This window comes from Haematobia irritans, chromosome 2, assembly GCF_050003625.1.
Source record: "Haematobia irritans isolate KBUSLIRL chromosome 2, ASM5000362v1, whole genome shotgun sequence".
NCBI classification, from domain to species: Eukaryota; Metazoa; Arthropoda; class Insecta; order Diptera; family Muscidae; genus Haematobia; species Haematobia irritans.
Window position 1 is genome coordinate 82755166 of NC_134398.1, and position 18569 is coordinate 82773734.

Sequence of the window (18569 nt, forward strand, 5' to 3'; positions counted from 1 at the left end):
CCAAGAATAGTCTGTTCCAAAGGGGAATTAATAGAAATGTTCAAAACGTCTGTAATATGAACCAATTATTGTAATTGCTGGTAAAAATCCAAAATTTGATAATACACGCACAGAATAACCATGTTTGTACATGGTTGCCGCATCCATTTAATGCTTATCTAGAGCATGTAATTGCCGCGAAAACCATGTATTTTGTCTTTGTAAAAATAGTTTTCGAGCGGAGAAAAATGTATGGTGGCAATAAGCATTTGAATGGTTCTCAAATACAGCAAACATGTTCTATCATTTAAATGATAGAATTTGAGACCATTAAATGGTCGGGAAAATCATGTACCTGACCATTCATTTTTTTTTACTTTTTTACAGGGAAAAAAGTATTTTTATAGGTTAAGTATAGACATGTCTAGAACCATTACATGGCCATAAAGACCATTTAAACTTTTTTCGTGACCATTTAATTTTTAACATGTTTACAGCGAAAAGAATTTTATAAAAACATTGAGCAGGTACACACGATTTTCATTTTGCGCGTCAGTCGTGTGTTGATTGTTTCTTGGAATGGACGGAGAATACGGATTTACTGTGTTTTGTGTTTATTTATTTATTCAGAAGTGGCACGTGGTTTTATGTGAATACAAAAAAGGAAAGTGTAATTGAAAAAATGTACCTGTTTTTGTTCTGCACTTTGCTATATGGTATCATTTATTTTTATTTGCAGTTACATGATGCCTGCGTTTGTACATTTGATGGGCACGATGTAAATATGGAATAATTACTTATTGTTGAAATTGAAATAAAATAGAGTGTGTAAAAATATATGATGTTTGCTTGAACGGCATTATAAATACAAATAAACAATGAATTGGTTTATAAATAAATAAAAACAAATAAATAAAGTTAATTTTGTGTTTTCTTTTCTCAAGTGGCGTCCTTTTTTCGACGATGAAAAAAGTTTTTTCATAAAGATCAAAACATTTTAGGTTGTGACCATGTTCTTTTAACTAGAAGAAAAATATTTTTAATGAATACCATAACATTTTAAATCGTGACCATTGTCTTTTCATTCAAACAAAATTCTTTTTATCAATATAATAACATTTTAGATGAGGACAATTACATTTTTCTTAGAACCATGTTCACTGAGCCAACATGGTTGCAGGTTAAAATGTTACATGGTCGCCGCAAAAATAGCTGCTATCATATTATTTTGCTCTTCGAATATGATTGTGACAATCATGTTTCTTCTCTGCGTGTAGGAACAGTCAACAAGACCACTTTCTTTAGTTGGAGCATATTATCCTAGAAAGCAGGAATATTTGCAGGTAAGTGTTCGACGGTAGAAATTGTTATAGGAACAACCCCAAATTGGATCCTTGTTCCGAAGTACATTAGAATGGATGGAGAAATACGACTTCTGTCTTACGAGAAACAAATATACGGGCAGCTAAATCCAGTGAACTCAGGATGTGAATCAAAACCGATCAGTGAATTCAACCTGGAAACAAGAACTAATAATACAAGTAAGCACGCAAATAGAAATTATTATCGCCTGACCAAATAGTGGTTCAGGGTACAAACCGTGTGTAAATTTATTTCAAGAATTATATAATTAGTTGCAAATAAACCATAAACATATTAACGAAAAATTTATTGCATTTAATTTTTGGTGTAAAGTAAATGTAAAATATTGGTTGTTCCAATAATCCAACAGACTGCTATACCAGACAATTGTTGGTTGTTCTAACTAACAACAAAATGAAATGGTTGTGATACCCAATTTCAATTGGTTGTAGTAATAAATAATGTAGGTTAAATTCTGATAGTTGACGGAACCAAATAATTTGGTTGGCAAAAAAATTGGTTGACACAACAAATTTGTTTTCTGTGTGTACCATGCAGTCATGCGTTGACAAACACGATTCTTTAATTAATGCGTAGAATTAATGGCACAAAAGTGACATCTACCGAAATAACTGGTGATTTAAAATAACACCTCTAGCTGGAAACCATATTAGTTACACAAACCCAATTCCAGACTTGGCTTCGTTCAGAAGTCACAATCAGAGAAGAGTGAACCCATTAGCGAGTTATTTTTAACTAACCAGTGTTAATATTGAACTTCGTGTGTCGCTAAAGAAGTATGTAAAGGGTGATTCTTTTGAGGTTAGGATTTTCATGCATTAGTATTTGACAGATCACGTGGGATTTCAGACATGGTGTCAAAGAGAAAGATGCTCAGTATGCTTTGACATTTCATCATGAATAGACTTACTAACGAGCAACGCTTGCAAATCATTGAATTTTATTACCAAAATCAGTGGCAGAAAATCCGCTTTTTTATCGACAAATTTTGTTCAGCGATGAGGCTCATTTCTGGTTGAATGGCTACGTAAATAAGCAAAATTGCCGCATTTGGAGTGAAGAGCAACCAGAAGCCGTTCAAGAACTGCCCATGCATCCCGAAAAATGCACTGTTTGGTGTGGTTTGTACGCTGGTGGAATCATTGGACCGTATTTTTTCAAAGATGCTGTTGGACGCAACGTTACGGTGAATGGCGATCGCTATCGTTCGATGCTAACAAACTTTTTGTTGCCAAAAATGGAAGAACTGAACTTGGTTGACATGTGGTTTCAACAAGATGGTGCTACATGCCACACAGCTCGCGATTCTATTGCCATTTTGAGGGAAAACTTCGGAGAACAATTCATCTCAAGAAATGGACCGGTAAGTTGGCCACCAAGATCATGCGATTTGACGCCTTTAGACTATTTTTTGTGGGGCTACGTCAAGTCTAAAGTCTACAGAAATAAGCCAGCAACTATTCCAGCTTTGGAAGACAACATTTCCGAAGAAATTCGGGCTATTCCGGCCGAAATGCTCGAAAAAGTTGCCCAAAATTGGACTTTCCGAATGGACCACCTAAGACGCAGCCGCGGTCAACATTTAAATGAAATTATCTTCAAAAAGTAAATGTCATGGACCAATCTAACGTTTCAAATAAAGAACCGATGAGATTTTGCAAATTTTATGCGTTTTTTTTTTAAAAAAAGTTATCAAGCTCTTAACAAATCACCCTTTATTCATAGTACGAGTAATTTCAACATTTTCCTATAGGTTAGTATTTTTTTTTTTTAACTTTTGTCAAGTTCAAATTTAACTGTTCAGAAGTAAAAAATTAACAAAATAATACATTTTTTAAAAACGAAAAAAATTAATGTTCTGGATTTCCTAGACCACCTGGTGATTCGGAGCAAGGAGACCTCAAGGGAGGAGGATCCCCATTTCTACATGTCATATTATATTTAGTACAAAACACTTACACTTCTGTAGTACAAATCCTTTAGAATCATTTATTAGAATCGAGCACATGTTTCGGAGATGAACTATTGTCTAGAAATAGATTCACTTAACGGTAGTTACAATTGACACTCATCGTTAGTTTATTTATGATAAAAATGGAAATTTCGTGTCCAACCAGACTTCGTAATATTACACAGTAAAAGTTCAGTAACGCTGAGAAACTTCTTCGTACGTTCGAGAAAATACGTATTCCCTATTATTATATTTACTCCAGTCCATTTACGAACTCATTGGGAGTTCTTAACCATTTTTCTGGTAATGGCCGTACACTGAAACAAAAGCATACTCGGTTCCAAAGATTTTGTCTTTACTTTAAAAAATGTGGTATTGATTCCGAGCAAAAGAAGCGGAGAATACAAGTAAGGATACTTTTAAGACACAATTCTCTTTTAAATTTAGGTTTTGTGTACTTGCTTCTAGGAAGCAAATTTTAATTTTTCGCTTTCTCAGCTTTTTTTCTTCATATGCTATCAAAGTCCTTTAAAAACGACTTAACGGCAACTTTATTTTCCAAATTAGGACTCGACTTCCAGTAGAAATTATGCTATGTTTGAAGTAAAAAACTTCTTTAAAATAAAGTTTTGAAAAACATGTTCTATATTTGAACGATTTTTTGCTTTGTAGTCAAGATGCAAAAAGACGACAAATTTAAAGACAATTTCATTAAATTTAAAGAATTTTTCTGAATTATTAAAGTCAAGTTGACTTTAGCCTATAAATTTTTTCTTTCATGAAAAGTTTCATTGAAAAGTTTATCGACTTTTGGACAAGGAAAATAACTTTATTTTAGAGTGTCTTCTATGCTAAGCAAAATTTGTATTCGTATTTTAAAGACATGAAATCTTTGACCTCACCACAATATTTTTTTCAGTGTATGTTCAATTTATTTCCACTGAGTTAATTTTGTTCATCAATAGTTAAATTTAACTAACTATGAGTAACTGTGAGTTTTGAACTACTCAATATTATGGAATTTACTTGTAGTTACGACGTTCAATTTTCTGAGTGCATGCTCGGACTTAGCCATTGTAAAAACCTGTCTCCAGAATTGCCTCATTGGGCTTTTACAAGGTCCAAATTTAATTTTTTCCGAGTTTCGAGTATAATTCACATGTGACCACTAACTAACTGCATAAGATTTCAACATCGCGGTAACTGGTATGCTGTGCGGCCCGATCTCAAAAAAGGTTTGCTGCATTGATAAAATGCTAAAAACAATATTAAATAGCCAAAAAAATAATGCTAAATCTAAAAAAGGATTTTTAAATGTATGCGTTAAATTATGCATTAGAAATATATTTCATTAGGATTGAAAGATGTCAAGCCATGTATTTTGGAGTCATTCCAAACGCTAACTACACTGAAAAAATGTTGCCGTGAGACCAAAGATTTAATGTCCTTAAAATACGAATGCAAATTTTGCTTATCATAGAACACGTATTTCTCTAATATATAGTATATTTCCTTGCCCAAAAGTCGATAAACTTTTCAATGAAGTCGTATTGTCCTTATAAGTAAGTGACTTGACTTACAAATGGGTATCATAACACTTTATTTTAAAGACGTTTTTTTACTCGAAACATAGCATAATTTCTACTGGAAGTCGAGTCTGAATTTGGAAAATAAAGTTGTCGTTAACTCGTTTTTAAAGGACTTTGATAGCATATGAAGAAAAAAGCTGAAAAAAAAACGAAAAATAAAATTTGCTTCCTCGAAGTAAGTACACAAAACCCAAATTTAAAAGAGAATTGTGTCTTAAAAGTATCCTTACTTGTATTCTCTGCTCACGCAGAGAAGGAATATGATCACCTCAAACATGTTTCAAGAGCAAAATGTTATCTTTGTATGGTGACCATGTAACATGTTTGTCACTAACATGTTATTTTCTCGTCAAATATAACCTGCTTGCCGAAATCATATACATGATTTCCGAGAAAATAACATGGTTGCGAAAACCATGTTACATGGTCACCACCCAAAAATAACATTTTGCTCTGAAAACATGTTTGAGGTGATCATATTCCTTCTCTGGGTGCTTCTTTGGCTCGGAATCAATACCAAAATTGTTAAAGTAAAGACAAAATCTTTGGAACCGGGAATGCTTTTTTCAGTGTATGATCCGGGAGATTACATGTTTTTTTTTTAAACTGAGAGGGTTGAAGCCTTTCGTTCATTAAAATGTTATAATAAATGAGAATATCGCTGTTTATGAAGAATTGGATGATACATATACACTGAAAAAACAGTGAACCCTTTTCCATTGCAAAATGAACTAAACTGTAGTAATATTGACCATGATTTAGCCCTTAAGATTTTTTTCAACTTGTCTAGTTTATAATTTTCTTAAATTTTAGTTCATCTATAACATTGTATTTTAGTTCATTTTTACAACACCATAAGATTTATATACCCCTACCAAGTTAAAAAGTCAGTATTATTTTGGTTTACTTGCTTATTTTGTGAGAAACCCGATAATAAAAATTAACAGTCTCTTTAAAATTTCGACGACTAAACTATTTTTAAATCAATCATTCCACAGTACATAGAAATTAAATAATTAAAGGAACAACAAACCGTTTTACTATTATGAAAATGTTCATACATTAAAATTAAACTTTCTTTAAGCAAAAGTACTTTATTATAAAAACTTATGATGAAAGTTCTTAATACAATGTTTTTTGTGAATAAAAATTATGACCACGTGGAACAGAGAGTAGTTCATTTGAACTCGCTGTTTGGACATTTTGACTTATCCTTTTTTTATTCATCGTAGGTAATTTTTTCACATATCTTGCTGGAAAAAAATGGAAACAATAATGGAAATTGGTAAAAATTAACACCATGTAATGAAATATAATTTTTAATTCTTCATTTTAGCTTGTAACTTACCATATTTGGGGGCATTTTATCAAATGGTCTAAGGAATTCAACTTTTCTTTGGAAAACGTATCTCATAAAATTTGTACCTGAAACAATTAGAGAAATAATGAAGTGTTATATATAAAGTCATAAAACTGTTTGTTATCGATGTGAAGGATATAATAAAATAAATATTCTAGTTAAAAGAAAGCCAAAGTTCTAATATAAAACTTACCAATTCTCTATTAAATTGTACGCTGAGGGGAAATATGAAAAGTTGTCCAAATTTATTTGGGTTACTCTGAAATTAAATATTTATTTTTTACATTAAATAAAATTATTAAATAGGTTTTCAAAAAATCTAATGAAAAAAATAATAATATGCATAAAAAACCAAATATTCTTGATAACCCTAGACAGTCATCGTTCGTCAAAATGACGACACGTAATTTCTTTTTCGATTTATAATGCATTTTAGTCTATTGGGAAATGGTAAATTTAAGTAATACTAATTAGACTGTTTTATTTTTATTTTATACTAATTAAAACCAAATTGAATGTGAAAATAAATTAAAGTTTGGTTCACTTTTTCGCTCACGATGAAAATTATTGCGTCGTGAAATGAGCCGTAGTCAAAATGACGAAGGATGACGTTAATGTACAAAAAATAAGGATGACTGTCCAGGGTTAAAAGAAAGTTAAAGAATCCTTACCAATTCACTATTAAATTACAAGCAAAGGAGTACTAACAATGTTTCCAAATTTTTAATGGGTTACTCTGAAATTAAATATTTGTCTTTTACATTAAAAATATTACATTGCTTTCCAAAAAAAATTGATTAAAGAAATACTAAAATAAGGCATTAAAAACATGTAATTTTGATGATAAAAAGGTCACATAAACGTAACTGTTCTAGTTGAAATAAAGCCAATTTTTAAAAGAAATCTTACCAATTCTCTATTTTGTAAATTTGTTCGAATCCATCTGGAGTTGCTCTGAAATTAAATATTGTTTTACAACAAAGAAAAACATTGAACTGGTTTCCAAAAAAATTAATTAACAAATAATAATATACATAAAAAATATTCTTTTTAAAAGAAAGTCATATTAAAAAGATACTTACCAATTTATGAATAAACTATACGCTGAGATATAACAAAAATTTTTCACATTCATCTGGAATTGAATATTAATTTTTTATATAGAATAATGAAAATTTCAATACACTTTCAATTTCAACATTTTTTCCTAAATATACATAATAACTTTTTTATAAACTACCGATAAAATATTAATAACTTTCATTTAAAAGGTTTAATACACAAACACCAATATATGTCTCAAAATTCCAAAATATTCCATGCCTTTATATTCCCTTGTTGCATACCTACTTAAAAAATGCAACAGCCCACGCCAACGCCAACTATACAACTGAAGCATGCCAAACAAAACCAAGCAAAGCCAAAACATTCCTACAACAACAAAAACACATGTGCCTTTATTGAAAACAACATCTCATCCAGCCAAATAAACCATCCGCGAGTAACAAACACACACACACAAACCACTAAATGGACAAAAATAAAAACAACCCCACGCTCATGTATACACAACAAAACTCAAGTAACATCATCTTTACATTAATCTCATTCCACTATGCTGATAAAGATCTCTGTACTATGCATTAGTTCATAGCATCTGCTGACAATTTACTCTAAGAATAATATTCGTAAAGGCACACCAGTTTATGAACGATGAAACGTTTAAGTTACAATTTGCAAAATTTTCATGAAATGTTATCTACCATTTTTGACGAAAATGTCTATAAATTTAATTACATGTGAACTAAAAATATTTCATTGGGTAATTTTTTACCAACAATTATTAACTATAGGAATTGTTAGTAAGAAATTCCTATCCACTTTCAAGTTCATTTTTCGTAAAAAAATATTTTCTTATACAAACAAATCTTATAGTAAATTGCACTTATTATTTAGAAAATACTTTACATTTCACAAGTAGTTTTATCGCATGACAAACGAATTTTTAACTACCAGTTAAGAAATTTTTTAAGGAAATTTCCATCGTATTTTGTAGGCCATGAACTAAACGATTGCTACTTAGAATTTGTAAAATTTCCTTTCGAGTAGTTAATTTTCGTTGAAGATACGAAAAATGAACTAAAATTCTGGAAAATTCTTGTAATAAATTATTGTAAAAATCTTCTTAAATTTACGAGACACTTTTTTTTGTGTGCAAAACATTCCTACAACAACAAAAACACATGTGCCTTTATTGAAAACAACACCTCATCCAGCCAAATAAACCATCCGCGAATAACAAACACACACACACAAACCACTAAATGAATAAAAATAAAAACACAACCCCACGCTCATGTATACACAACAAAACTCAAGTAACATCATCTTACATTAATCACATTCCACTATGCCGATAAAGATCTCTGTACTATGCATTAGTTCATAGCAACTGCTGACAATTTACTCTAAGAATAATATTCGTAAAGGCACACCAGTTTATGAACGATGAAACGTTTAACTTAAAATTTGCAAAATTTTCATGATATGTTATCTACCATTTTTGACGAAAATGTCTATAAATTTAATTACATGTGAACTAAAAATATTTCATTGGGTAATTTTTTACCAACAATTATTAACTATAGGAATTGTCAGTAAGAAATTCCTATCCACTTTCAAGTTCATTTTTCGTAAACAAATTTTTTTTATACAAAAAATTCTTATAGTAAATTGCACTTATTATTTAGAAAATACTTTACATTTCACAAGTAGTTTTATAGCATGACAAACGAATTTTTAACTACCAGTTAAGAAATTTTTTAAGGAAATTTCCATCGTATTTTGTAGGCCATGAACTAAACGATTGCTACTTAGAATTTGTAAAATTTCCTTTCGAGTAGTTAATTTTCGTTGAAGATACGAAAAATGAACTGAAATTCTGGAAAATTCTTGTAATAAATTATTGTAAAAATCTTCTTAAATTTACGAGGCACTTTTTTTCTGTGTATATATATGAGATCTAAATCTGGAAAACAAGCATTTCTAATTTTTGAAGTTGTAGTAGGTTTGAAAAATTGAATGAAAATCGATTAATAAATACGCCAAGTGTAGGGCATATTTAAGTAAGAAGTTTTACCAAATCGAGGACACATGAACAGATATACAGACGGGCATTGCTATTTTTGCTTGTGAGTTGATTGATACGCTAAATTTTCGGTGTTGAAGGGTCTTATTACTTTTGCAAGTATTAATATAACTTTATAGTTGAAAAAAGCAAAAAAAATGCTAAATGGAAATTTTGCGGCTAAATACAAAAAATAAGTGCTAATTCTAGCTCCAAAATTGCTAAAATGGCTACACTGCTGGTATGAGAGAAATTCTGCCTCCTTGGGTTTTCACTGTAAATATGACCACTGGACTGTACTTACACTGACTCCTTAAGGCTGTGAAGTCGTCCGTTAGCCGGTTCTTGAACAGTTCTAACTTTTCATTCAACTCCAATTCTTTTCTTATTTGTTTCTGGACAGCTTGTATCCCAGCTGTGTTCAGTTTTATGGTTTCTTTCTCTTTGCTGGTATAGAAAAAGGATGTGAATTAAAACCTGCATGGACTGTACATATATCGTGAATAACATACTTCATGGCCTCTTGAACTTGATAGAGTATCCGATCTCGCAAGGATATGGCAACAATTACCTCCGACCAGGCTTGCGTCAAACGTTTGTGTTCACTCTCCAAAGCTTCCAAATCTGCATTGGCATTGGAAACACTCATGTTGAGAACATTCATAACCTCTTCCATGTCCTTCACTTCGTTTTGCACCATCTCCAGTTCCTTTTCACTTCTCTTCACTTCCAGGTCCAAATGGTAAAATAACAGATCGGACTTTTTCTTCTCCTCCGACAGCTGTTGTTGAAGTTGAGCATCACGGCTTACAACGCGCTTAGCATTTTTCACCTCATCTTCAACATCATCAGCCCATCTTCGTATGCTCTTCTCCAACTCTTGCATATTCTCCAATTCGGCCATTCGCTTATTGTATTGCGTCTTCTGTTTCTTGCTGAGTCGAGATTTTTCCTCATATTCCTCCTTGAGTTTTTGGGCAGCCTGCTCCTCGCTGTGGCGTTTTTCATAGTAGTTCTGAATTTGTTCGGCAAACTCTTCAAGTTTTTCGTTTTGATGTTGAATTTTTTCCTGCATGTCGTATAGGATTGCACCCTGCTCTTCACGCTCCTGCTCCTTTTGCTTGGTACAATAATTAATTTCTTCGATCTCATTGATGAGCTTATCTCGTGTACGTAGGAGATATTCTTTCAAGGATTGTTGGAATTTTTGCAACAATGGATGATTGGGTGGCAAAAGCGCTAAGGGAACACCAGAGGCATTGTTCCCCTCGGCAGGCGGGATATCGTCCAATTCGCATGACTCACTTGGAACTGAATCGTCCTCAGGAACTGCCACATCTTCAGTTTCGTTTGCTTGACACAAATCACTTTCTTTGTTTTCTGACATAGCTTTCTAATATTGAAGAAAATAAATTGAACTGGATGACAAAAATTTCCAGGATAAACCGAATTCAAATGAAGGAGGTTTTACGAAGAGCCCTAGTGGTTTACAATCGCAAGGATTGTTTACTAAACATCGACCGCAGTGTCGTTATGGATAATAAACAGGAGCTGTTGTTTTTTGTTTATTCAATGCAAACAGATTATGAATGTGTACAGAGTCCCTTGGTTACCATATATTGTATGCAGCCGCGGCCCACAGTGCTTCGAAAACGGATTTATTTTTTTAATAGTCAAGCCAATAGCCAAGTTTCGATTACAAATATATTTGACTAGAACTATTTTTAAAAAATATTTGAATTTTTTTTGCTTTTTTGTATTCGAAAATGGCGTCAAATTACGTGGATGGTGTAAAAGAACGAGTGGTCCGATTTTAGTAAAGTTAAATATTTTGTGTAGGAATTGAGGTGGTGGTTTTTGAACTAAAGCCAAAAACAAGTATATACAGCAGTAAGTTCGGCTGGGCCGAATATTAAATACCTACCACCATGAATTAAATATTATACACGCAGAGAAGAAACATAATTGTCACAATCATATTCGAAGAGCAAAATAATATGATAGCAGATATTTTTGCGGCGACCATGTAACATTTTAACCTGCAACCATGTTGGCTCAGTGAACATGGTTCTAAGAAAAATAAAATTGTCCTCATCTAAAATGTTATTATATTGATAAAAAGAATTTTGTTTCCATTAAAAGACAATGGTCACGATCTAAAATGTTATGGTGTTCGTCAAAAATGTTTTTCTTCCAGTTAAAAGAACATGGTCACAACCTAAAATGTTTTGATCTTTATGAAAAAACTTTTTCGTCGTTGAAAAAATGACGCCAGTTGAGAAAAGAAAACACAAAATTAACTTTATTTATTTGTTTTTTATTTATTTATAAACTAATTTATTGTTTATTTGTATTTATAATGTCGTGCAAGCAAACTTCACATATTTTTACACAATCTATTTTGGTTCAATTTCAACAATAAGTAATCATTCTATATTTACTTCGTGACCATCAAATGTACCAACGCAGACATTATGTAACTGCAAAAAAAATAAATTATGCCATATATCAAAATGCAGAACAAAAAACAGATACATTTTTTGAAAAATTTTCCCATAGCCGAGGGGCTCAATTTAAGAGGACGGTCAATAGGGTTCCGGTCCACCAAGGGTGTCAAAATTTAGCTTACCACTTGAACAATATCTCGGCTCTAATCATACAATATTACTGTTCCCAAATGACGGACATTTAGCTATTTGTGTTACCTCACTCCTCTATACACTCAGATATTTTTGATCCCTTTGCTTGGGTGGCACACGGACGAAAAATATTGTTTTTCATATGCTTAGGTGTAAAAATTATGTGTTTGGGAAACAAATTTTTAACACATTATTTTTAGGTGCAACAAATAAAAGGGTTGTTGAGTAAACGTTTATGATTGCTTATCGACTTATATCGACGCCCTCATTCCAGAGTGCGCTAAGTCTACTTATCATGTTTTGATGGAGTTCGCTGGTTTTTATTCGGATTGATGTGAATCCTGTCAAAAGATCGAATTTAATGGACATTTCTATCAAAAGTTATGGTTAATATTGTACTTAGCCTGTGTCTAAAGTTTTAAAAAATGTCCAATCCAAAAAGGGCAAAAAGCTGTGTTCGGTCTTAAGTGGTCTAAGTAATTTTTAGCCATGTTCTATTATCACTATTTTGAGTTCGTACATACTAAAAAAAATATAAACAATAAGATTTTAAGACCGCAAATAAGGGAATTTCTATCTTATACGGGTTTTGAGAAATTTCAAAAAACAAAACTTATTTCCTGTAAAATTCACTTTTTAGACTTAGCGCACTTTGGAATGTAGACATCGATATATTTTATATAAAAATACACGTTTGGGGATCCAATTTATTTAAACAAATTACAAACACATGTTTTTAAAAAAGATATACTTAGGGTGAAGCATAATATGTTTGCACATTTTTAATAATTTTTTTGTTTGAACACATTCTGAAAATATATATGATAGAAGCAGAATATGTTTGGGAGTATATGTTACAGAGGCGACTTTTTTGAGCGTGTACGTGGAGGAGTTCTCTGATCGGAATCAAACTGCACATATTTCTTAGTTTTGATAATCAACAACGCTCTTCAAAGTTTCGCTTTCCTATGAAGCCTCCTTCTATTTTTGTCGATTCGAATCACTGTGCGCCCCTCCCAACCTGGAATGTTATTAGATTACAAGTTGGTGGATATGCACCTGCCATGTAGAAGAGTTTTTAAATCAGTCGAGTAAAGCAATTTAGCATAGACGCAAAAGACAAAATTTTGTTTCACCCAAACACACTGACGTAGTCACTCTAGCTCTGCGTGTCCGTTTGGCGGCTAATAGATATTGGTATTGATTTTGGCCATCCCTTGAATGTGAATATTAGCCAAATACCCTAAGTGTATGGATGTAATACCCACGCATATGAACCACTTAACCCTTTCGACCCCAACTTTTTATCTGTATCGCTAAAAATATGGTTTTTACTTTTAATCATGTTGAAGTCATTTATGTAGCGTCTAGCTAAGATTTCGCTGCAATTACTGATGAATAAGTAACATTCATTAATCACAACGGATTCATTAGTAAATTTAAAATATGGTTCACAATCAAACAATGGACGCTATTGAAATCTTAAGCGGTGTTGCCAGGTGATTTGTGAACCTTACCCCCAAATATGTACTAAGAAAAAAAACTTCTATAATTTTTTCAAAAACGCACTTCCAAGTTTTGAGAAAAAAAGTCTGTATTGATACACTTACACACAATATGTTAATAAAAAATATATTTGTGAAATTCGGTTTAGAATGTACAAAAGTAAACAAATTAAAATTTAGTAAATATACACATTGTTGCTGGCCGCAATTGAGTCCGGAGGTTTTGCCAATTTAACCATTTGAAAACACAAACAAATTTTGGGTATGAATGTGATTACAAACAATTGAGCGTTTATTTCTAAAAATGTAAAATAACTGTAAAATAAAATACATATAAAACTACATAATAAATAATACTCACTGCAGTTTTGCACCTCCTTCCTCTTGTGATACCAAATGAGAATAAATCGATAACAAATTTTATTTGATATGTACTACACAAGATTTAATAAAAACTGTTAACATTTTTATTATAATTTTGAAAATCTGTCACATGTATATAAACCTTTTTCGAAATTGTTTTTGGTTTGTCTGTATTCAGTCTGTTTGTTTCAAAATGCATTGATCATCCATCCCTGTAGGAAATTGAGGTGACTTTAAGTTAATAAATTGTTAGTCATAACTGAGTCACAGGTGACTCAAATCCTAACTCATTTCCCATGTAAAATCCTATTCAGTTTTAACACGTGTTGTCATTGGAACGAGTCAGTCCTCACTCAAACCTGCATAAGCTTCAGCTAACCAAAAGTTAGCTCAAAGTGAGTTAGCTTTAGGCTGATAATATATGAGCATACTATGAGTTAGCTCTTAACTGATTAGTTTATGGTGAGCTCTTTGTGGATAATAAAATATTTTGTTTTTGTTTTATTATTTTTGAATCATTTTATTTTGAATTAATTAAAAATAATAACAATTCAGATTTTTTTAAATTATTTTACAATAAATAAAATATAACGTAAGTAAAAATTCGGATAATATTAGTTGAGTTCATCTTGTCTTGAGTTTGAGTGTTGTGTTAATTTTCTCGTTTAACTCAGAGGGAGTTGTACCTACTTTTGTAATGACGCACACTGAATGGAAGTGCCATTCGTCAGGGAAGTCCAAAAGGCTTAAGTGTATTTCCCAATATCTTCGTCCTCAAACAGCCATTTAACACTTTTATTCAAAGTTTCCATTTATTCCTTCACTGACAATGATGGGTTCTAGTGGAAATAAGGAAAGTTTAATTATTAAATTGCGTTTGAATAATGCATTTATATGCTACTTACCGCTAACCGTGACAAAAAATTACAAAAGTTCTCTGAAAATAGAAGCTAAATTGAAACAAATATAAAAAGCCAAATCCAAATTGACAGTTATAGAAGCCAATACATATTTTTTGTTTGTTTATTTGAAATGTTTCCATGACTTTACTTCACTTAAATATGCATCAGCTTTGAGTGAGTAAAAAGGTAACTCATTGCTGATCGAGAAAAAGTGAGTTTGGGAAAAATTCCACTGACTCAAGACTGCATAAATAATGAGTTAGCTTAAAGTCGCCTCAAATTAGTTAGTAGAAAGTTAGTTTGATTTTGAGTGAGTTCGAGACATTCCTACAGGGATGGTGCGCAGTCGAGACTGTTGTTGTACGAAGTACATTCCCTGTAGGAAATTTAGCTGACTTTAAGTTAATAAATTGTTAGTCATAACTGAATCACAGGTGACTCAAAACCTAGCTCATTTCCCATGTAAAATCTTATTCAGTTTTAACACCCGTTGTCATTGGAACGAGTCAGTCCTCGCTTAACCCTGTGTTGAAGCCTATTCAACAAATATAACTACATTTATTTTCAAATAATAACTGAACTAATTGAATTAAAATTAATTTGAATTATTGTGTCAATATGGCAACTCTTTACCCAACTTGAGGCAAAGATAACTGAGTATAACAAGATTGAGCATTGTGCTCTTATCAAGAGAAGACAAATGTCAAGGTGTAGAGGGCTATGAGAAAAAAATTGTTTTATTTGTCAATTTTTTCCAAAGCAGCTCTGCCCAAGAATAAATTTAAACGGCAATATTCACATAAAACCATAATGAATATTTGCTTTAAAATGCACATACGTTTTATTTTAATTTTCTACAATCGTTTTGGTACTGCTTTTGTGGGTTTTTATTCAGAAATTTAAGAAAAACACAAATGTTATGATATTTTCCGACGCAAACGGCAGTACATTTGAGAGACACGTCGACGCAAACTTTATGATATTTTGTTGGCAGAGTCCTCTGGTGCTTCAGTTTTGCTATGACAAGGCTGCATCTTCTTCTCAATTATCTTTGCTTGAGGCAACTGAAGTTAAGCTTTTACTCAAATGGATAAAGGGTTCCATTTTCTTTAACTTATGTATCTCCAAATCTCCAAATCTCTCTATTAGCTTTTTTTGTGATATAAAATGAATTAGTTAACTTACTTGCGCAGCAGCCATCTTCGTGGTAAGAAGAGAAAAGTCCCCAATAAACTTATATACCACTGATAGTCCACTTGCAGATTCTTCCGCAATTGTACATGGTCCTTCGAACCAGATATGAACCAGTGACCTATGGTCCTATCGACCCGTTAAGGAACCTGGAGAAAAATTCTTCAAATTATAATATTGGATATCGTCCACCCCATTTTCTTGACACAAATTCTGAACAGTTTACCATGGAACGAAGGTACGTAACATTTATTAATTTGTGAACGGTTGGGGCTTTTGTGTTCTAATAGAAAACAATATACCCTTTATGGATATTAGTGGCGACAAGTACGTTGGAACTCTTTATTTGGGAAAAGGTTGTTTCGAGAATTGCATGACGTATGCCATTATGATTCGTCTGTTGCGCAATGTCTAGTTTGTTATTGCAATATTATTAAATACATCGTATTGCTAAGAACACTTTTAACGAAAGTTTATGTTAATAACATTGATAAACCATTGATTATGCTTCACGAGCAGCACTCTGAGGTTGAATATACTCATACATACTGACAGGGAACGAGTCGAACAAGAGAAATAACGAATTACGGGTATAATTGGTTGTTATCGGTTCATATCTGTATTACCCTAATCTCTTTTCTTACGGAATGATATCGAGGCGACACACATCTTGAATGTAATTTGCATTTGCATGCGACAATTGCATATTTACTGCGGTTTGGGTAATAAGAGCAGTTACAGTGCCATAGTTGACATATCCATCACTGTGAATAACAGGGGCATCACACTAGTGACAACAACTCTACTTTCTTCGAAGTAGTTACCGGGACGCTTTTTTCTGTACGATTACGATTTTATTGACACTCGATTTCTTCTTGATCATAATATACCCCTATGGCAGACCATCACTTTGGGTTACGTTGTCTTCTGTTGTAGTAAAGGAAAAATCGAGAGATATGGGAGACGTGTGGTAGTCTGTCACATTCTGATGTTTATCAACATTTGTACAAAAGAACACTCGTTAATCCTCTCTCTTGCTTATTCATCCTATTCGCCCGATTAACATACCTGCTACAAATTAACATACAAGAGTACAATTTCTCTTAAACGTCATTGTATACACACTTGTCACCGACCAAATACGAGAACAGTAGACGTCTCTTGGAAAACGGTTCTTAGGACAACTCCTCCAACCCTTCACTTTGCATAGACGTATTGGACTCCCGTCCAACGACAGAGGAAATAAATACTTGGCTTGACAATTCAATATCTCTCTATCGTCTCTCATACTATTAGCACATTTGACTGATGTCAACCACGACCAATAAAGTACAAGATCTGTAAATAGAGTAAAGAGAACAAAGGAAAAGGGAAAAAGAAGAGGAAAAGAAGGCACATTGGCCAAGTAACAAAGGAAAAAATTAACAAGTTTAATTCGAGTGTTTTAAGTGAAGATTGTCTATACTTATAGTGTCTGCCTGGCATGTGGAGAAATAGTGGCCAGAATATTGTGTTACGACTTTTTATTCTAAAGATATGAATGCGAATACGAAACGTGTGCACGGTACGACATTGGGTTTTGCTAGATTTAACGCAGCCTGGTGAAGAAAATTGTGTGATAGAAGTTACATTATAATTTATTCTTGCGGCAATAGGACCTTCTCGAAAGGAAGGCTTTGACCACAATCCGCACGGGGAAATACGTCCTGGTCACATTTTTCATGGCAGAGACGAGGAATGTTGATTACGACCTTAGCTCCCAGTAGCGGAGGGGTCATGATTTGCACATGACGGATTTATCGAAATAATCTTATCGAGGCTTATGAATAACAGCTGACATGAGGAGGTAGGCCTGCTTGTTACTTCTTCTACAGTTGTCTCACATTTAGTATACGAAAGTAGACTTTTGATCGCATCGCGAACCCTCACTCCCACTTGCCGCCTGTTTTATATTGTGTTGACAAATTGTCTCCAAATACCTGGATATTGGAACACAGGCTGGTCTTATTAACTTTATCGTGGAAGTGGACCATTCCTTAGTATCGAGAGGCCGGAGGGCAGCTGATTTACCAAACGGCACCGTGGTATATTAATATATAATAATATATATTGCTGCTACAGGAAAATTTCTTGATACATTTTATATATGTACATTTGGTGGTGACGAGAAGGGAGAAGTGAGTAATAGAGATATAACACTAAATGTCTAGGAGAACACTGGACGACAGCTGGATTTTGTGGAACCCGGGAATGCATGTGGATGGGATAATATAGATGAATAGAAGCATACGACTCGAGACATTCATTATTTCTACCTTAATTATATCTTGCTATTCGGGTGAGTTTTTTCGTCCTATTTTTATTATTGTCTTATTTGTATCTACATGCACGATGATTGGGGAATTATGAGATAACTATTTGGAAGAGTTGTTTACGGGGTTGGTTGTCTGCAACTCTATTGCCAATTACTAAAGGATATTTGTCTGACCGAGGGGCATGAGTAGTTTATGATTTCCTGACATGCGGGAAAATTCTTTACATTTATACAGGAAACCGCTTGTAATATCCTTAATTACCTGG

The 18569-nt window shown here is 32.8% G+C and overlaps 1 protein-coding gene across 1 annotated transcript in view; it reads right to left on the minus strand.

Moving 5' to 3' along the window:
• The window catches only part of l(2)41Ab (lethal (2) 41Ab), a 56919-nt gene extending 45822 nt beyond the window's left edge, over positions 1 to 11097 (minus strand). Inside the window, exons 1-2 of the mRNA XM_075295442.1 lie at positions 9902 to 11097; positions 9694 to 9836 (exon numbers count right to left, since the gene is read on the minus strand). Coding sequence (XP_075151557.1) covers positions 9694 to 9836; positions 9902 to 10776 — 1018 coding nt within the window. The 5' untranslated portion in view covers positions 10777 to 11097. The remainder of the gene's footprint in view (positions 1 to 9693; positions 9837 to 9901) is intronic.
• Between the last annotated feature and the right edge of the window lie 7472 nt (positions 11098 to 18569).